The sequence below is a fragment of the Pagrus pagrus genome, assembly GCF_965226575.1.
Source record: "Pagrus pagrus genome assembly, chromosome: 3".
In the NCBI taxonomy this organism is placed as follows: domain Eukaryota; kingdom Metazoa; phylum Chordata; class Actinopteri; order Spariformes; family Sparidae; genus Pagrus; species Pagrus pagrus.
Window position 1 is genome coordinate 5713106 of NC_140187.1, and position 21760 is coordinate 5734865.

General features: G+C 42.8%; 1 protein-coding gene across 1 annotated transcript in view; it reads left to right on the forward strand.

Annotated features, from left to right (window-relative positions):
• The window catches only part of il17rd (interleukin 17 receptor D), a 27249-nt gene extending 6059 nt beyond the window's left edge, over positions 1-21190 (forward strand). Inside the window, exons 2-16 of the mRNA XM_084348601.1 lie at positions 6284-6338; positions 10194-10316; positions 12819-12937; positions 13075-13195; positions 13721-13765; positions 14486-14637; positions 14909-14974; positions 15128-15182; positions 15362-15472; positions 15622-15806; positions 15915-16030; positions 16665-16931; positions 17068-17607; positions 17730-18019; positions 18374-21190. Coding sequence (XP_084204727.1) covers positions 6284-6338; positions 10194-10316; positions 12819-12937; positions 13075-13195; positions 13721-13765; positions 14486-14637; positions 14909-14974; positions 15128-15182; positions 15362-15472; positions 15622-15806; positions 15915-16030; positions 16665-16931; positions 17068-17607; positions 17730-18019; positions 18374-18498 — 2370 coding nt within the window. The 3' untranslated portion in view covers positions 18499-21190. The remainder of the gene's footprint in view (positions 1-6283; positions 6339-10193; positions 10317-12818; positions 12938-13074; positions 13196-13720; positions 13766-14485; positions 14638-14908; positions 14975-15127; positions 15183-15361; positions 15473-15621; positions 15807-15914; positions 16031-16664; positions 16932-17067; positions 17608-17729; positions 18020-18373) is intronic.
• The last annotated feature ends 570 nt before the right edge of the window (positions 21191-21760 follow it).

Here is a 21760-nt window from a genome sequence, read left to right on the forward strand (position 1 = left end):
CCAGATATCTGTAGAAGAGGTTATTTGGTATGGGAAGCGTCTGTTTGTAGTCCGAGTAGTGTTGACCAATCATGTCTGAGTGTGCTGTGGTTGAATTAGGTAGACGGTCTGTGTGGAGGGCAGAAGAGGCAAAATGCAAGCTCAGTTATTGTCTGACAATGATTTAGCTTTTAATTAGCTTTTAAAAAATGTATCTGTATTCACCTGCAGATTAAGAGTTTTCTCTCAACTCTAATCTTATTCTCGCATCTGAAGCTGCTAATTGGACTGTCAACAATAAGACAGAAGAGGAAGTCTTGGCTCAAATATTTATTATCCAGATGTCTGCTAGTTAGATCAAAAGCCCTGAAAAACTGGCCATTGCCAAAGGCAAAATCATCGTCAGATTATTTAGGACCGTAACTAATTTAATATATCCAAATGTAGACTATATTTTATTTAGACAGAGTTCTTGTACAGCTGCTTGAGTTCTTACAACATTTAACAGTTTTGGCTTCTTTTGTTCATGTTTTATTTAATTGTTGTTACATTTCTCAAAGTAAGGTATCGGAAAAAAGATCATTGATATTTCAATAATTTCCAGCTATAGAAGAGACTTAAACTTCTACACTGCTCTTCTTCTCTTCTTTTGGGATGTTTGTCAGTATTCGAGTTTGACCAATAAATTGTCTGCAGCTCAGTGCAGATTTCATGTTATTTTCTCGAGGATATTTTGTATTTTCATGGTTCGTTCGTTCAGTCACACTCATGTGTCTCAGTTGGTGACTGCAAGTCCAAGTCACATGACTACGTCCTCTGTTTTCTTTGGATTGGACCCTCACACATAGTCGTTACATTTATGCTGTTTGTGGTGACCGATGTTGGTTTGTCTTTTCAAAGAAAGTCAGGGTTCGTCCTGATCCCGTCTCTGTAACGAGAGAGAGAGAGGACAAAATGTCACAGCAGGAGGGGAATAACTCGTCCTGGTAAGGAGGAGGAGGAGGAGGAGTTGAGATGAAGAAGAGGGGTGGGGGGTCATTGAGGAGCAGTCATGCAGGAGGAGGAAGCTGCAGGTTTTGTTCCTGTGGTGGGAAATCTCTGGTTGGCTGCTCCCGAACACACACGCACACACAGTTTGCATTGTTGCACCTCACTTTTGTTTCCAGCTTTCTCTTTCTGGATTTGTTCCTCCTCTGGACCTGCAGAGCTGAGATCAGATTTGATGAAAAAACATAACCACAGAAACAAAATCTGATCACATCTGGTCGCCTGAGACGAAAACGAAATCTGTGCATTCCTAATCATCATACTAAGCCTACATATTAACCTCTACTCATTTATATAACATTTTGACTCGGCTACAGTAAATTTAATGCAGCTAGTCGAAGTCTGTTTTCATGAATGCAAATTGTGAAACATTGTTGTAGACTCTGGAAATCTCACATCCTCTGCTGGATTGATGTTCTCAGGCTCATTGGCTGTACTGCTCTTCACTGTGTCAGCAGTCGATTTAACACAATCTGGTTTTCCCATCAGTGTGCACCTCAGATGATTTACAGATCTGCTCGACACGCAGGGACGAAGCTAACCTCGTTCTTTGCTAATTTTCCTTCAGTACTGAAACTCGAAAACAGTCAAAATACACGTTCTTTTTTGTGAAAAGTTGTTTTTATGTCAGTGGAGCCTGTCACACAGTTCATGTGTTCATATTTACTGACACAAATGAAAAAAACTGGTTTCATTGAAGCTGACCAGCTGATAAAAAGCTTAATTTTAATGGTGGAAAACATCAGATAACAGTGAAGGGAACAAGAAATGTGTTTTCATTCAGGGCACATTTCAGCAGTGTCCCAAAAGCCACTTTCCGCTCTGCTCCAAAACACTGTGTGCCGACTTGGGTCATCTACATCACTACAAAGTTGGAAATATTAACAATAAAAACACATAAAAAGGACATTTAACAAAACTATTTAACTATGTAGCCGACTCAACCTCAATACAAACATCAAAGAAATAAATAAAAGCATGACGTCCACTTCTGAAATGTCCCGGTGGGATGTGAGGCTCGTGGATGCCGGGACAAAACGGCGTCGGACACGGCAGGTAACAAATACTGTCATGGTGGTGATGACGGCGATGATGCACCAGGTGATCAGGGCTGTAGACAGTTTGGAGATCTGCAGCAATACAACAAGGCCCTGCCAGACCCGAGTAGACCGAATATAACTTTGACCCCCATGGACGTAGTGCTGTGCTGACTAGCCACAAAATATACACACAAACACACACACATACTTAGATATTCTAGTGCGGCCATGTCGTTCCATATGGTAGTGTTTGTCTGAGTTAGAGACAGGAAGACATTAAGAGGAACAGGGCTGGGTTTTTAGCCCTGAGGCATTTGCATGAACAAGACCCTCATCAACTACACACACACGCACAAGCACACAAAGTTTAAGTGTGAGGCTCTTTGTGGCTGTTAAGATTTTCATGTTGTGAACACTAAAAACAAGTTTTAGGCTGTTCGGCAACTTCGTCAGCGGGTCCGTTCGTGCTCCTTTAAACCAGAAAGCAGAAGATTTGTACATTTGTTTTCTGGAAACTTGGTGACTTGAGGCCTTGTCGATGAACTGCTGTGGCTGGCGAGCGAAGGATCGTGTTATAGTAGGAAAAAAAACTAGTTCCTACGACGAGTTCTGACCAGCAGAGTGAAACGCTAACAGCCAAAGAAGGGTTCAACACTAACTTATAAAAGTGGTTGCCACTTTCAGTTGCCGAAACAAAAAATTTGGTTGCAGTATTTTGAGTAACTTAGATACTTGACAAAATATTATTAACGCAGCTGTAATCAAAAAAGGAGTCCAGCAAGTCTCTCTTTGCTCCGCCATTGTTTCTAAAGACAATGTAAACGCACTGTACACATGCAGCGTCGTGTGGTTCTGCTTCAGACTGTGTCAGCAATATTTAGATATTCATAAGGCATATTAAAATTCTTTTAATTTGAGGTTTCCCCTGATGGCAACCAAAAGTGAAGAATTGGTTGCCAATTCCTCAGAGTGGTTTTCAAAGTGGTTTCCAACCTGGCAACTGTTACTGTCGAGCCCTGCGTAGAGAAAACAACAGGAATAGTAACAAATGAAAAGAGAGAGCTTAAAGAAAAGTTGATGCACACTGGCAGCTTAACTGAACAAGTGTACGTATTTGACAGACACAATCTGTACCTTAGAGGTAACAATACCCAACTTTAACCCTGGTTCCCCAAACAGACTCTGTCACGCTGTTTGTGCCTCAGCTCGTGAGCATTATGTTGATTAGAGGTCAGTTGTGAGCGCGTCCCATGTTCTCTGTCCCACATCTGGAACTGGTCTGGTCGCCCCAAACAAAATGAGGCAGAGGAGAAGTCTGCTACGTGAACCCTGAAAGCCGTAATTGAAGGAGTTCCTGTTTAATCAGATTCCTCCTTCTCTTCTTCCTCACTTCCTTCCTTCTCTGTAGGGTCGGTGATTACTTCTCCCATCATCTTTCACTCGCTCCTCTGAATCTGAAAACTCCTTTTTCTGCGTCCTCCCCTTCTTTCCAGCCTCCTTGAATCCTTTCCTCCCCCCCCTCTTTCCTTCCCTCCAGCGCCGTGATTAATTGCTCTTGATGTTCAGCTAACTGGGCCTGCAATTAGCTGTCTGATTACCACAGGAACTCGCTCTGTCTGTGTGTGTTTGGGGATTCCCGAGGGAAATTCTGCTCTCGTCAGGGTTCAAGTTTTTGTGTTTCCCTGTGTTTATACATTTGTAGTTGATTTTTGTTCCTCTTTTGCCTTTTTAAAAAGCGAACCACAGCGAGGAGTCGAACCTGTGACTTTTCCCAAACGTTCGGCGAGCCTGTTGACTATGTTTGATGTCCAACAGCTGCTTTTCAGTTCTTCTTTTCTCACTCATAATGAACTCCTCTTTTCTCCTCTTTCTTTCCTTTTTTTACTTCTTTTCTTTAGTTGTTTACTGATGTGACTCAGTCTGTTTGGCCTCGGGGCATGTGTGAGTGGGATAATGATTATTACTAGTGAGAAACACCTGGCAACAGGAAGGAAGAAAAGAGTCTGTCTGTTTGAAAAATGATCAGTTGTAAAGTATGAAGGTTTGGCTCGTGGCGATATGCAGGGTCACCGGCGGAGTACACAGTTCTCAATTATCAAAGTTTGTAAGTAAAAAGCCAATAAAGTTGTTTAAGCGCTGCAGTCCCATCCTGCTGACATTCTGCCGGATCATCAGTTTGCAGGATTCAGTCTGCAGCACTCGACCCGTCAGTCGGACGCAGATGTGTTGGGGTTTAAAAAGACGAGCGTAAAATGTCTTGAATGAAGTCGGCGTCTGGTTGACTCATTGTTAAATGAGCAGGAAGTCTGTTAGTAAAGATGGAGTTTTACTTTATTATTACGATAAAGTAAAACTGATTCAGAAATCTACAGAATGTGTCCGATACATCCCCTCATTTGTGTGTCTGGAAGGTCCGGGTGGACCCTCTGACAAATGCTTCTGCTGGATGTCCTAAGGTCATGTTGAGACAGACAACAGCACTGCATGAAAAATGCCAAACCCTTTTCCTTGCCGTTCATTTAAATGAGGCCACTTCATTGACGCAGTGGGGGTCGAGGCTAAAAACCTCCAAGATGTCCCACAAAAGTGGAGCCTGGGTCAACTGATGTGGTGTCATGTCTAGTCTTGGCCAATCGAATATATTTTTTAACAATTGTCTCGCAATCAAAATGATTATCGCCACGATAACTTTCCAGAAATATTCCATATGGTTGTTTTCTAAACAGTTGTGTAGTGTTTTGGCATCTGATGAACCTTCAGACTCGGGGACCTGTTACTTACACTGGAGTTTTCTTTCAACGCAGGGCTTTTTTGGTGTCTTTTAACGCGTGTTTGAATCCAGAACTGGAAGGTTTGGGTCTTTCCGTGTGGGATTTCCATGTGTCTTGTGTGCGTTTCCACCAGGTGCTCTGGTTTTACAAAAACCTTGCATTTACCAGCCTACATGCTGCAGGAGAAGTCGTACCATTACCAACTTTTTGGGGGTGGGGGTGTCTCAGTGCAACCAATCAGGAAGTCTACTTTTTGTTCTGTCAGTGAGAACCTTCTCTTGATTTTAATTAGCCTCCCATTTCATGCTGCCAGCAGGACATCTGTGCACAGCAGCATGTAAACCTCTGCGGGTCAAAGGTCAGCAGGGGAGGCAAACTGAAGGCAAAATGTGTAATTAGAAAGAAATGATAGGATAAAGCTGTGTGTGAGTGTAGTTCTGTCTTTCCAAGGACCATTTTGAGGACATTTTTGGAAAGTGAAGACATTTTGTCCTGTCCTCACGTCTTCAAAAGGCTTTTGATGGTTTTAGGGTCCGTGTTAGTGTTTGTTTTAAGGTCTGTGGAATGTGTTCTGGCAATGAGGGTCTTCACAAGTTTATAATTACAAACGTGTGTGTGTGTGTGTGTGTGTGTGTGTGTGTGTGTGTGTGTGTGCACGGGCTGTTAAGGTACAGTGACTGCTAACAAGCATGGCACACTTTCTTTAGGACACACACACACACACACACACACACAGTAGGGGGTCTGTCTGATTGGTTTCAGGTGTGTGTGTGTGGTTGTTGTATGTGACCACAGTCTGACACCTCTGTAACAAGCCTTAAGGTGGTGTGTGTGTGTGTGTGTGTGTGTGTGTGTGTGTGTCCGTCCAGCACGGCAACATGAAAACAAGGTCAAAGCTGTAAAACTGCTGAAACGTACCTCATGAGAATTCATGTCTTTGGACACAGAGAAAGGGATTGTGGGTAACTGTAGCTCACAGGGGAGTCGATGTTCACACCTCAGCCACTCATCTTGTGTTACTGTATCCGCCGGCCTTTGTGTTAAGCAGAGCTGCTGGGTGGAGCATGGACGGATATTCAGATCCTTTTGAGTAAAAGCCCCGACACATGAAACCGACTTCAAAGAAACTGGCGGCAGTGAAAGCCGACTGTTGCGTCACCTCTTGTCGCCTGTATCTCGGCCAAAAGGTTGCACTCAAGCACGCCGCAAAGACTACAGCTGATGGACGCTCTGCGCCTGCGTGAGAGGAAATAACTCTTCATCCCATCCGGTGGCTGTAGTCTGTAGTCATTATCAAAATGGGAAACACGGAGACTCAGAACAGCGGATTGTGTTATCCTTGACGTCTTTTAAACACACAGAGTTAAAATGTTAACCACTTTGTGGGAATGTTAAGAGTTGTGTTGCATACTTGAGTTTAATGTCGTGTTGTTGTCTCTCTTTCAGGTGCAGCCTGCTACAGATGGAGGTCGCAGGTTGGCCGTCACCTTCAGAGCCGACAGTGAGTTCCTCTTTACGTCTGTGAAGTTTGATAATGTCTTAAGTTTATCTTGTATTCCCAGGTGTTGGGGCCTGGTTTACTTTAGGCAATTGCCAAGATAGGGGCACTATTCAAAGCAATGTAGTATTCTGGCATCAAACTCAGTCAATAAAACTTAAAATAAAACAACAGAGCTTATCTTCATGCAGGTGGTTTGACGTCTGGATTGTGATTTCAGTCCTTCTCTATTTAGGTTCAACATTTAGGTCACGTTTTGTGTGACTACTAATATTCCTCTCCTCTAAAGTTAAACTCAATCACACAATTTGATCACAGCCTAAAGCCATTTTTTATTTTCCGTTACGTTCTCTCTGAAGCCCCCTCAACACCTCCTCTCCACCCCCATCCTCTTCCACCTCCACCATCCTCCTCCTCCTCCTCGTCTTTTGTTCTCTTCTCTGTAAAAGTCAAGTTCCTGAGCCGTAGCCGATCCCTCCCTCCTGCTTTTGTCCGTGACCATGAGCGAGAAGCACTTTCAGATCACTCTTTGTGTGTGTGTGTGTGTGTGTGTGTGTGTGTGTGTGTGTGTGTGTGTGTGTGTGTGTGTGTGTGTGTGTGTGTGTGTGCATGTGTGTGTGTGTAGAGAGAGAGAGTGTGTGTCTGCAGTTTTCAAGCAAACCCTATATCAAACCTAAAGTTAACTATTGTAAAGGAGTTTTTGCTGTGAAAAAGAGAAAACACAAATAAAGTGCATAACAGTTTAATAATAATCAGTGAGTTCACGTGTTTCTGGTTATAATAAACTGTATTTTAGCTTTTAGGATCAGTCAGAGACTCTGATGTGTGTCTGAGATGTCTATGATATAATTTAGATTTCTAATCATTTGAAACAATACACCACCTTTAATATTCAGCTGATTAAATGTCCCATAAATATCAAAAATCTAAAAAGAAGTTCAAGGTGATGTCTTCAAAGGTCTTGTTTCGTCCTGCAAAAAGTTTAAAACCAAAAAGTATTAATTTTACTGTTGTATATGACAAAGAGAGGCAGCGCATCATCACACTGTAGAGCCTGTGACCAGAGAAAATGCGGCACTGAAACTATAATTTGTTTTTATTTCTAAGTTAAAAGTTATCATCAGTGTTGGCAGAGGATCGTTCTCTCTCTGAGGGTCTCCCTGTGAATTTAAACTTCCAGCTGCGACCACGACTCCTTTCCTCTAGAAAAAAACAATTCATTTTAATTTAGTCTAATCTTAATACATATGAGGTCACAGATAATGTGGAGGTCAGGGGTCAGAAGGTCATGTGGCCCTGAAGTGATGATGCATCCTGTTCTTTAAAACAGATGGAAATAAAAAGTGTGGAGACCCACAAACTTTAAGCCAAAGTGACGCACTGAGGTGTTTTAGCATGACAATCAGGACCAGCTCATTGTGTGTCTGTGTGTGTGTGTGAGAGAGAGAGTGTGTGTGTGTGTGTGTGGAAGGAGTGACACACCTCAGTGCTTCCTTTCCTCTTTTTCATCCTCCAGAAGCTTCATCCTCAGCTCTCGGAGGATGAAGGAGGATGAAGCAGAGTCGGAAGCTTCCCCTCTCTCTCTCTCTCTTTTTGCTGCGATGTCATGGGGGATTTAGAGCAGGTTGACCTTTGACCTCTGTGACGTTTCTAATGGAAGGTGATTAGATCAGCACATCTTCGCACATGGGTCTGATGATGTGCCACATTTCTCTTATTGTCAACAAATGTAGCTCCAGAGCCTGACATATCTTCTTCTTCTTCGTTGTCTTAGAGCTCCATTATTATCCAAAAGCTATTTAAAAACTCATCAGTGAGTCACACTGTTGCACTTGATGACATGTTCCCTCATCAGCATGAACACACACACGCTGTAGTTTATTTTAATCGGTCTCTTCACACCGTCCTGCTGCTGGAAATACTCACTAGAGCACCAAATGTGGATTCGTTCACTGCTGAGAATACTCTCAAACAAAAGCTCTATTTCCTTCTGTGTCAGTAATGTTCGCTAGAATCTACAGTGACCAGCTGTTTTAGGAAATAAGTGACACTTTTTACAGATTTCTCAGAAAAAAGAAAATAATTAGCTCAGATTCCTGAGGAAGAACTCTTCATTCAGAGGCAGTTTTATCATGAAGAAGAGGAGCATGCAGATGTGACCATCTCCTTCAGCTTTCCCTCGAGACTTTTGAAGGGGAGCAGGAGGAAGAGGAGGAGAAGGAGGAGGAGGAGGGTGTTTGAGGGCTTGAACTGTCGTGCTTATTAAACTGGATCGATAACAGGAGGAAGAGGAGCAGGGAGGTGTCAACTAAAGATGAAGGTTTCACTCTTCCTCCAGCTGTGAACTTTGACCCTCGCATCGCTCTTTCCATCCTCCTCTTCCTCCTCTGCTTTGTTTTTCAAAGAAATTTTGAATATAAAAAGGAGGAAAGTTGGAAGAATAGGCAAAAACTATGACCGTTACGTCCTCTATATATAGAGAAGCTTTATGATGGAGGAAGAGGAGGAGGAAGAGGAGCGACCAGCCATGACCTTCTCCTTTAGCCCTGAACATGACCCGGCTTTGAGGGAGGTGAGAGGAAGAGGAGCAGTGACTCGTGACGTATCCCGTGCTCTCCTAACCTCCCCCTCAGCCATCTCCATCCTCTCTGAGCTCCTCTCCTCTGTCCCATCTTCCTCCTCCTCTTCCTCACCTCAATCCCCTCCGTCAATAGGTGGCTGGCAGGAGGAAGAAGGAGCACTGAGTCGTGTCTGAGCTCACGCCCCTTTTCTTTCTGCATCCTAAGTCCATCTTTTCTCCTCCGAACCCTCTTGGTTCATGGCTGGCTGCACCTCCTCCTCCTCCTCCTCCTCCTCCTCCTCCTCCTCCTCCTCCTGCTCTCCCTCTCCACCTTCGTCCTTCGTGAGATAAAGCAAGAGGGAACAGGAGGAGGCTGATGCAACTACAACAGCTGGGGAATCAATACAATATGTTTCTTATTTTCAGTCAAACGTTTCATGTCTTAATGAGAAAAATGTAGAATAAAGACACGTTTTTATGGCCTGAATCTTGACATTGAGTGCATTTATATGCACATTTAAGTCCTGGTTTTCTGCTTTGGATCATATTTGGGATGGGTTGCTTACATTGAACATGCAAAATCTGTTTATTGGCATGATCATAACAGTATCCAGGTATCTCATCGTCTTCCTGTAGGTGTGTATCCTGATTTCTCACCATCTCAGCCACTGTGACATGGGCTGGGACAAAATATCGATACAGCACTATATCTTGTCACTTCCTCTTGCGATATGATTATCGATACACTAGCACCAAATATTGATATTTTCATTAAAACATGCAGGAGCTCCAAAAAGATTCCCCTGACTATTTGACTTACTTCACTACTTCATGACTCCTTGTGGTGTGAACTTAAATTTGCACAAATTGAAACGTTTTTAGTGAGACATAGTTGTATCCTTCCTTTAACCATTTTGACTGCAGTCATTGTTATAAAGAGGCACTGAGCTAAAACTCGGTGCACTTTACTTGTTTACTTAGTTTCGCCTCGAGTGAAACAGTCAGCTATCTTCCTCCAGAATCGCCTACAGCACCGTTGAATGGTGTGTTTACAAACCGCAATCAACAAATCCTGCGTAACGTGTCTTTAAGTATGTTTCAGTTCTCATACTTTTGTACTTTACTACTAATTTTAAACTGCACACTGTAGTATTTCTACCTTTACCACAGTTATAGGTGCGACAGAGGTGATAATATGTAATAATTAGTCAAAGAGGATCAGGTGTGGTTGAACGAGCCCTTGTTGACCCGTCTCTCTCTCTCTCTCTCTGTCTCTGTCCATGTCTCTCGCCCTGCAGACTGCTCTTTAAACTACCCGTTGGGAAAACACGTGATCCACGAGGTCGCCAACGTCTCCTTCAGTCATCTGGCCTGTGAGGATCAGGCCGCCGTGGTCGTCCACTGGTCTGCCAGTCCACTAGGTACCTGTGTGTCTGTTTACCTGTTTGTGTGTCTGTTTACATGCTTCTCACAGAGATTTAGAGAAAGGAAGGAAAGTGAGGGAGGAGGAGCAGGAAAGGAAAGTTAAACCTTCAAAGTGCTCAAATCTGTAAGATTAGCTTGTGTGTGTGTGTGTGTGTGTGTGTGTGTGTGTGTGTGTGTGTGTGTGTCCCCCTTTGATCAGGCCATGAGAATAAGAGAGAGGATCACATCTCACACTACAATACCACGATTTGACCGTGAAGGAATGTGTGGTGTGTGTGTGTGTGTGTGTGTGTTCAGTGTAAGGTGAACCTCCCTCTTTCGCTCTCTCTCTCTCGCTCTCTCTGTGACAATACAGCCTGTTGTTTTCTAAAAGAGACACAGAAATCTTCCAGAAATCTTCCGTGTCACATGTGAACAGCAGCCAGAATCCGTCATCTGAAAACAAAAAACGAAAAAGTAGTAATACAAATCAGTCCGATTTCCTCCTCCTCAGTATCCGCTTCACTTCTTCTCGCTGAGAACTGCAGATCTGAACATTTAAACAAAAGCTTTCTCCTTGGCAAAGTGTCTCATGTGTCTTGCAGCAGCCAAAACAGAGGATAAGATGATTAGTAAAGGGTTTAATTCCAGGTCCAGTGAGATTATCACTGTTGCTCATCTTTTCATATTTTTTGGAAACACTAAGTCATATAAATGTGATTCACTCCTGTCAGTAACCAGTAAAAGTTTCTTTCCTGATACGATTTTACAGACTGTAGCAGGTGGAGGATTTGGTTCATTTGGTTTTGGTTTTGCTGGAAATTGAGGATATGACCAGAGTTATGTGACTGCCAAAAGTCATGTGATCCTCATCTTGTTGCATAACAACTCATGTTGTTTTCATTATGAATTAGTTGAATGTTATGAATCGGGATTAGGATAATGCTGTATAGACATGAACTTTTACCAGGTGGATAGAAGCTACAGGTGGTGTGCAGCACCGTCGGTAAAGTTAATCTTAGTAACTTTATTTAGAGTTTGCTTTGTTCTTTCTTGTCTTATGTAATTATGTAATCTAGACCTCGGGCTCACTGCAGGTCGCGCATAAAACAGACGTGAACTCATCATGCAAAACCAAATCTTTACCATGATATCATGCTCGTTGCTGGTGATCCACAGTGATGCATCGTCTTCTGCATCAGACTCTCCAGCTGTTCTCTGGTGACGAAGGACCCTGAGAGGTTCCTCTGAACTGATTTTAACCAGGACGTCTCACTACATCTGGTCACATTTTGCAGAATGTAAGCCAGCATGCTTTCCTGGATGTTCTGACCCACAATCCTCTGCACAGCAGAAGATTGGTCACATCGACTGAGCTGCCAAGAGACCACAGACAGATGATAGTTCATTGACAGATGAGAGCAAGAGGGTAAAAGTTCAAGGCTCAATGATATGACAAAGTAGTGTTATACAGCCGTGGTAGTGTCTTCATGAGGGTACTTAGACATAGTGATGCTTCGAGCTGAAGAGTCCTTGACTTCTTGACATCACCACTCACATATTTGCATAATTTATGCCTATATTACGGTAAAAGTGAAGCTAACTTGAAGCTGAAAACCAACAGAGCAGACCGGAAGCGCAAAATCTCAGATCACCAAAGGCAGTAGGATTAATCCTTTAGGGAACATGTACTGAACCGAACTTCTTGTCCGAAGTGGTGAACGGATATATTTCTAATCGAGGTTGAAACATGTAGAAATACTCCAGATATGATACTGAGGGGAGGGAAACAAACATAAACCGAGAACAAGTCTGCCGTCACGCTGCAGCTGTCGTTAATATGCAAAACATCCTCGTCTGTCCTCAACTCTGCAGGAGAGAGAGAGCTTCAGGAATCTGCCTCAAGACACAAAAACCTGTTCGACCACTGCTCTCTCTCTCTCTCTCTCTCTCTCTCTCTCTCTCTCTCTCTCTCTCTCTCTCCACTCCCCACAGAGCTAATAGGAAAAACATGTCCTGTGGATGCAAAGGTGTAATTACAAGACAGACGTGTTTTCAAAGATCAGGGAGGAGGAGGGGAGGAAACGAGGAGAAGAGAGGAGGAAGGGTGGTGTAAAGAGGGAGGAGGCAAGGAGATTTCAGGGACGGGATAGGAAGGATAAAAGGTAACAAGGAGAAGAGATTGGCAGAGAAAGAAAACGACAAGAGGAGATTAAAGGAAATGAGGAGTGGAGGGGAGAAAAGGGAACAAGGAGGGGACAGGTGGAGATAAAAGGACACTAGGAGGAGGGAGGGGAACTAAGGGGAGGGGAGGAAAAGAAAAGGAAATGAGAGGAGGACATAATAAAAGAAGGGAAGGGAAGTAAACAAGCAAAAAAGAAAGTGAAGGAAACGAGGAGAAAAGAGGAAAGGAAACTGGAGGGTAAGAGGGATTGGAACTGGAACAGGCAGTAGAATGAGTTGAGAAGGATGGTTGTGGATCTTTGTTGGAGGCTGAACTTGTTGTCGTGTCTCTTCAGGGATCGAACACATTAAAGGCTTCAGAGTTTATCTGGAGGACAAGAATCCAGAAGGGAAACAGTGTCAACATCTCATCCTCAAAGACCCTCGACAGCTCAACTTCTCCTACAAGTACACGGTAGGGCCAAAAGTAATGACCCATTTTTTTTATTTTTAGGGTTTTTATATTCATGTACAGTATTTCTGTTTCTTAATTTACTGTTGTTACCGAACTCTTTGTATCATCTGTACTTAATTATTATCGTACTCCTACAGAAGCTGAGCAGTCAGCCGTTCAGCGGGTTGACCTTTGACACCGACTACATGGTTCGTGTTGTTCCTTTCCCGACTCTGATGAACGAGAGCTTCTTCCCTCCATCCTTCCTCAGGACCAACTGTGAGTCCAGCGGGCTTCTTGTCCAAACAGGATCGATTGATTAGTATCAAAAGTACAAGTAAAACTAAATTATACATATATTTACATTTACACTATGGATCAACTGATCATTGACCTGGCCGATTATTGTATCTGATACTCAGCATTTTTCTAATTATCATCAGATTGTAATCTGCAAAGTAACTAGTAATTAAAGTTACCAAATAATACCTATAAAAAATTAGTAAAATAAATACTTTCCTCCAAAATAAGTGGAAGCATATAGTAGTAGAAACTGGACTTTTGCACAGTACTACAGTACTTGAGTAAATGTACTCGGTTACATTCCGTTACTGCTTACTGTAGTGTGATGAAGGCTTCAGGTTAACCGCTGCACTTATCTTTGCGCTAGATTAGAGCGATATTCGTCAGGAGAAGACAGAGGACACTCCCTCCAACTCTGTCAGATCGATGTGAAGATGAGTTTGCACGATGAGAACAGGAACAGTCAGGGACAAGCTGTCTAACCATGTCTTTGTTTTACAGCGTGTGAAGTCCTCCTGGGATCAGACAACCTGGTTTGCAAACCATGTAAGTTCCTCAGTGTCGGCGTCATAACCAGAGCCATATGTAGCCAGAGTTATTCCAGGGTTTCATTGTCTTGTTCTTAGAGTAATTTAATGTAAGTGAAACTTTTGCACAAACTAATTTTGACCCTAACATAGTGGACACAATTTCTCTCTGTGGACTGAGCATGTAGAAAAGCTTTTAATACCTTCAGCATCATGATACGAGATATGAAAGCTGTTCATTCTATATTTCTGGTGCCGATGTTTCACATTAAAAGTCTGCAAGGATAGATGGATATCTTTTCCCACATCTTTGAAGGAAGAGTTGATTTTATCAGTCACTTGAGACACATGATTAGTTACTGAAGACAGTGTTAGTTTCAAGAAGAAGAGCTGAGAGCAGCAGAGTGCTGAATACGACATAAGTGATGAAGTCAGTGCTGCACAAATGTGGATTATACTGAATGTATTAAGACAACGGGTAAACATGGACAATCTGAATTTAACTTCCAATTAAAACAAAAACGGACTAGAAAACAGGGAGGCTTCTTGTAAAATATGATCATATATGCTTGATGAAATGTATGGATGAAGACCTGTTTATCTCTGCTGTTGGGGTAAATAAGAAAATGGAGATTTTATGATAATTGGCACATTTAATGAATATAACTATTGCATAATTAAAGCGCAAACATCACATGTCGAAGAGAGAGGAGGCTAAGCTTTGGTTCTGTCTGTGCAGTCTGGAAGCCAAAGACCCTGAACGTCTCTCAGCTGGGGTCGAACCTCCACGTGGCGTTCGATCAGGCGCCGTCCTCCTTCGGCTTCCACTTCTACTACCTGTACTACAAACTACGGCAGGACGGGCCCTTCAAGCTGCAGCGCTGCAAACCAGTAAGTGTTGTCATGTTTGGAAAGTCACAAAACTTTCCAGATTGTGGCGTAAAAGAGGAAGTTTAAGAGGCGGTTACACAGTCTTTTAGAGGCCAATGGTAAAAGGACTGAACTGTTGTCAAATTTGTCTGTGACCTGACTGTCAATTTGAGGTTTAATGCGTTGCTCCTCAGGAGGAGTTATTACTTAATAATAATGAAGATATAATGCTGCCTGTATTCTTAGTTTTTGATTTATTCTGTCAAAGTTGTAATGAGTTTTCTGTGTGCAGGACTTCAACCAGCCCAGAATTACCTGCATCCTGCAGGACGTCACTCCGGGGACCTACGCTATAGAGGTACACAAACACAGCACAGGACTGGGCTTCATTTACACAACACAATGTCATCTCAATTTTAAGATTCAAAGTCATATTTATATGAATACACAATTAATGTATGATGTTTCTCTCCTCTGTTCCCTCCTTTTCCTTTTCTCTCTTCTGTGTCAGTTGAGAGACGACAGTAACACGACGAGGAGGCAGACTCAGTATCATGTCAGCCAGGGTGAGACACTGATAATAGACTCTACTTGTGCTACTGTTGCTCTATGTTTTAGCATTTAGCATCATCCGTAATCATTACGTAGTTGAGCCATACTTACACGGTTGCACAGTGTTGTTTTAAAGGACTTTGAATGATCTGATTCTTTTGTCTCATGCTGGGTGTGTTTGTTTTTCCTCCAGTCCACTCCCCCTGGGCCGGGCCGATCCGTGCCATGGCCATCACAGTGCCGCTGGTCATCATGTCGGCCTTCGCCACACTCTTCACTGTCATGTGCCGCAAGAAACAGCAAGGTGAGAGCACTAAGTATTGGTGATATGAGGGACTTTAAGCCTGGCTAAAGGAAACTACAACTGTTATAAGCTGGGGCTGTTTTGAAATCTCTCCCTGTTGTGCAGATATGTTGCATTATTCTGATGCTTTGACCCGCCTTGTCCATTAGAAAACATCTACAGCCAGCTGGACGAGGAGAGCAGTGAGTCGTCCAATCACAGTGCTGCGTTGAACACGGAGCGGCCGTGGCCCCGCCCCAAAGTGTTCATCTGTTACTCCAACAGAGACTGTCCTAAACACAGCAGCGTCATCCAGAGCTTCGCCTACTTCCTGCAGGACTTCTGCAACTGTGAGGTGAGACGCTGACAAACCTGAGAAAAGCTTGATGATGAGGAGGAAAAATGGAAAGTCCCCTTTTGAAGGTTGTGTATAGTTGTAAAATGTCTGTTCCTTCCTGTTCAGGTTGTGTTGGACCTGTGGGAACACCTGGAGATGTGCAAAGAGGGTCAGATGTCGTGGCTCAGCAGGCAGCTGGACGAAGCCAACTTCATCATCACCGTCTGCTCCAAAGGCCTTCGGTACTTTCCCCACTGTCTGCTCTGTTTGTGTCAAAACTACTGCTGAGTGCTCTCAGCTGCAGTTCCTACAGTGGCCACTAGATGCTGCTTAAACACTGACTTCTGAATATGGAGGAAACACCATAAATATTTCCTCTAAGAAGTTAGGTACTCAGCAGTTATTGTGTAGATATTGATATAGTTTCATATAAAGAAGAATTTAAAGCTCGAACAGATCCTTTCACTGACGTCCTATCACACCTATCTTTCTTCTGCCATTTCCTCTTCCATCCTTCATTCACACTGACCCTGTGTGTTTCCCCTCTTTCCCTTTCAAAAAAATGTGAATTTGATATTGCATGTTGTCACATTGTTTTTTCATAGTTATTAAAATATCAATAATATAAAACTGAATGCTCTTTCAACTGAGACCCTGATTTACAACCACCCCACTCAGTAGCTATAGTGGATGTTGAGACATTCGATTAGGCTACCCAAAACATCTAAAGATTATTTACTGACCCACAGATTGAATCTTATATAGACTAAGACATCTTTCCTGTCCTTCCATCCATCGTTCCTTGTTTTTTTTTTTTTTAACATTTAACATTTTAGATTGTTTTCTATTCTAACCGGCTCGGTTCTCTTCCTGCAGCTACTACGCAGAGAAGAAGAGCCGCAAAGGGAAAACGCCAGTCGGTCGCCGTAGTAACAACAGCAGCAGCAGCAGCAGCAGCAGCTCTCCAATTGGTGGATCAGGCAATGACCTGTTCATCGTGGGCGTGGCCATGATCGCTGAGAAGCTGCGGCTGGCCAAGCAGAGCGAGGGGGGCGGAGCTCAGGAGCTGAACCGCTTCATGTCGGTTTACTTTGACTACTCGACAGAAAACGACATCCCCACCATGTTGAGTCTGGCTCCCAGGTAAACTCAACACACAAAATAACAGAAACACCTTTTTAAAAATAACGCCACTAGCCTGCACTGCTCATGTAACCATTTACTTCATACGTGTGCATGTTTTCTGGCGTTAAAGGTGAAAATAACTTTGTCTGTTTAGGTTTAAGTTGATGGACCAGCTGCCTCAGCTCTTCAGTTGCCTCCACTCCAGTCAGTCCAGTTTAGCTGATCGTGAGTCGCAGCCGCTCAACGTCTCCAGGAGGAACTACTTCAGGAGTAAATCGGGACGCTCACTCTACGTTTCCATCTGCAACATGCACCAGCACATCAGCCAGAATCCTGACTGGTTTGAGAAGCAGCTGGCTCCTTCAGGAGCTTCCTCAGCCTCCTCTGGCTCCTCCTCCAAACATCCTGCTCTCCCTGCCGACGCGGCTCCGAGTCCTCCTCCAAAGCCTCACTGCTCCACTGACTCCGGCTTGGTGCTGAACGAGGTGGTGGTGAAGACGCCGTCGCTGGAGGGCGGAAAGGTGCCAAGGAGGAACATCGTCCTGCTGGCTCCTGGCTCCAGTCCCAGCCTTAATCAAGGCCCCAGCCACAGTCCTAGTCCAAGTCCAAGTCCTGGTCCCTGCCCCAGTCCTGGTCTCTGTCCCAGTCCAGGACTGCCACACTGCTCTCTGTCCTTGCTGGGACCCAATTCAAGGTAAATCGAGGTGTAAAACTACATCACTTTTTATTTGTTTAACTGTGAACATGAAAATAAATAGTTTGGACTCCACAGCAGATAATCTGAGACACTCACCAGTCTGCTTTTCTGCTCTTCAGGTCCACTTCTGGAATATCTGGACTGTTACCAGAAGAATCATCTGCCTCCGCCTCCGCCTCCTCTTCCTCTTCTGCTCCCTCCATCCTCCAGGAGGTGGTGTGCCCCATCCCCTCCCCAACAGAAGAGGGCGGGCCCTCCCCTCCAGAGCTCCCTCCTCCTCGTGATTCGGGCATTTATGACTCGTCTGTCCCGTCCTCAGAGCTTTCTATTCCCCTGATGGAGGGACTGTCACATGACCAGGCTGACTCCTCCTCCCTGGCTGAGAGCGAATCATCTTCTTCTGGGCTGGGTAAGGCTAGCAAGTTTTTAAGAAACTTTTACAAGTGAAATATCATATCATTCTGTACTATTATTCTGTGTTGTTATAGTTCAATTTAAATTTCTTACATGTCAGGGGAACTAGATACCCGACACAAAGATGGCGGCTATTCAGTCCAGTCAGAATTGCTCACCTGGTGCGTTCACCAAAAAATGTTTAAGCTTCCAGGTTGACTTGGAAACAAGGCCTCCGTATCCAGTTCTAAATAATACATTCATGCATTTTTTTATAAAATAAACTATAATAGATTTATTTTATTTCTTCCTGTAACTGTTGGATTAAGGCAGAATAATTTCAAAGTTGACACCTGGCTGTGTGTTTCAGGTGACGAGGAGCCTCCTGCAGTCACGTCGCTCCACTGCGGCGCTGCCACAGTTTGTAAAGCTGAGCTGCACCACAATCACCACCTGGAGCACAGCGAGGGACTCGCACCCGTGGCCTCATCGTAGGGGGACGCCTCCGGCCAGTCAAATGAGGACCAAAAGTGTCATATATTCAAGGCCAAAAATGTATTGGTGTTGGACCCGAACCCTTTCCTGAGTGCTGTCATCCCATCGCCTTGGAAACAAAACTGGAATTAATCAAAACGCACTGCAGTGTTTCACCTGTGGAAATCATTGAGTTCTAGAGTGCTGGTGTTTGGTAATCTGGTAACCACAGAGGTACTGGTGGTAACTATGGTAACTACTGTGTCTAGAACCATAGACTGTATGTTAAGTAGTGGACGGAACCACCATGATGTAATCCATTGGTTTGTGCACTACCCTTATGCATCCTCAAGTTTGACATGATTTCTGTTGCCATTTTGGCTTATTGGAGCCAGAAGTGACCATATAATGAGAAGGAGGAACTGGGGAGGACATCCTCATTCGATCTGAACTAAAGAAGAGTTGAAACTAGTGATTGAGACCATAAACTTATCAGGAAACTGTTAACTGAGGTAATAAATCAAGTGAGAAGTGCAGTCATTTTCTCATAGGCTTAAACACAATTGGACTTCTTTTTGAAACCAGTGGAGTCGCCCCCCTGCTGGCCATTAGAAAGAATGCACCTTTAAGGCACTTTCCCATTGGCTTCGCTTTGTTAACCGAAAGCTACGTCCACTATTTATACAGTCTGTGTCTATGACAATAATCCCTGGTAACTATGGTAACCACTGAGTTCTATGACCCTCCCTGGTAACTATGGTAACCACTGAGTTCTATGACCCTCCCTGGTAACTATGGTAACCACTGAGTCCTATGACGCTCCCTGGTAACCATGGTAACCACCTAGTTCTATGACGCTCCCTGGTAACCATGGTTACCACTGAGATCCATGACGCTCCCTGGTAACCATGGTTACCACTTAGTTCTATGACACTGGTCCCTGGTAACTGTGGTACTTTGCTGGTCACCCTGCCTGGACGACTTTTAAAGGATTGGACCTCCAGAAGCTGCAGACTGGACCAGTTCTAACCAAAGACTGCCTCAGCACTGCATCTTGATTTCTTTATGGACAGCTGACTCTTGTGTGATGCTGAAGCTGAAACAAACTGTATGTTCAGGCACTTTTTGATGCAGAAACACAGAAAGACACAATGCCACAAACAAGTTGAGATGTCCTCGGCAACGACATGTGACGGGATCAACGCAGCTTCTGAGGTCTTAATGACCAGCTGCTGAATGTATCAACACTTGTAGGAGGACGATGATATGGCAACAACTCGGAGGACATGTTTTGTATTATTCTCAACATTTAGGACCTAATGGGGAAAACCACATATTCATCAATGGAAGCTGTTCTTTAAAAAGTGCCATTTTTTTCCATTTAATGTGCATTTTTCATTATAAAGGGGAATTCCCAAGAAAACAGTTACATCGCATTTTATCAATATTCATTGGATTTTAATGATTTTTAATGACCATATGTTTTAACAGCATGCCTTATTTTAAAATGTCTTCTAATTGTTTGTTGACAATGACTCATCGTTGGAGCAGCAAGTAACATGATGACCACTGCCTGATCATAAATCATTAAATTGTCGAAAGACTTTTGACAAACAGTCAAGAAAGTGTCAAAAATGTACTAAAACCTGCTAATGTGATAATATGGTGAAAGAGTTGTGTGAATTGTGTTAAACTGACATTTAGCTTTTATTGAATTTTGTTTTTTCTGCATTTAAATTCACAAATTCAGAATATAAAATTCCAATGAATTCGACTGTTAGCGCCAATCCTACACCATAACGTATTGAAAACTGTGGTTACATCCTTAAGCTTGTGGTTGCGTATTTAAAGTATTGACTATTAATGTTACATTTATAGTTTTGTATTTCTTCATGCATTGTAATCCTTTTTAAACATTGTTGCAGGAAACAGCGATGATGAGGGCATTAATGAAAAGTTCTACAGTTACTAAACCACTTTAAAGGTGCCAGTGTGGAAGCCCTCTCCTGCCAGAGCAAGAAATGGATTCATGAAATGTCAAATTTTGTAGAAAGTCAAATTTAAATTACGGGAAGTCAACATTTTGATTTTGAGATGACCAGAAAGTCAAAACTTGGACTTGAAAAGACTGGCTTTATAAAATATAAATAAAAAAATGAAATTAATTCACTTAAAAGGGAAAAACTTTTAAAAATGTGTATGATGGGGATTAGTAACTTTTGTGAGTCACCCTGAGAATTTTTATTTTAATCATTCACAAGTTGTAATCCTTTTTTCTTCTGGCTCAAATGGGCTTCCATACGCTTCACATATTGATCCGATGATCATGTCTCATATCTAACACGTGTAGAGGGACACAATGTCTGTCAGTTATTGATTCTTCGGGATCAGCAGCTGCCGTCGTTTTGTTCTTTTATACCAAACTGTGTTTAAAGTTTTATACATTCCTGACTCAAATGTTGAGCTGCTGCTGCACACTGAGTGGCGACTTGTGGTTTATCTGCGGGTTTGAGTTTGTTGGAAGGGAAGATTCAGCATTTCCTACTTGTAAATATTATTTTTATTTTAACCTGGAAATGTCTGTTCTGCTTCGGTTTTGTATAGTTAGACTTTTGTTTATATTTCTTTCTCTCATTTTCTAGGAATGTACTGTTTTATAGTACCTAAATGCAGGAAATAGTTAAATCCATCTAATAAAACATTTCTCTTCTTATCTTTTTGTTCAATCTTTGACTGTTAACAGTTTATGATTCAATTATGAGCACAGTTTTTGCAGTTAAACCAGATTGCCAAAATAGAAAAAGCACAATATGAGGTTAAATGAACTCATGCATGCTTTTTTATTCACACTATGTTGTGAAGCTGTCACAGAAATGACTATCTGGTCACAAGAAGGGTAAATACTTTACTCCACCACAGTCGCAAAGTATTTAAATTGCTTTACGACTGGTAATAATCTGTAATTCACTTCAAGCTGACTAACAAGTTTTAGTTTCTTATAGTAAAACACACACACACACACACACACACACACACACACACACACACAGACTTCAGTGACATAAAAACCAGCAGACAGCTCTATAGTTTGTGATCTGTGAAGCCTCAAAGCTTAAAACAACAGCAGCCTCTAAAACTCACAGACAGACAGCCAGCACTGGTCTACCTTCAAAATAAAAGCATAAGCCTTCTCACGGTTTGGTGTCTGGCTGCAGCTAATAATTAATCCATTATCTATTAATCTGCTAATATTTTTTCATGTAATTGTTTATTTTTGTGTCGG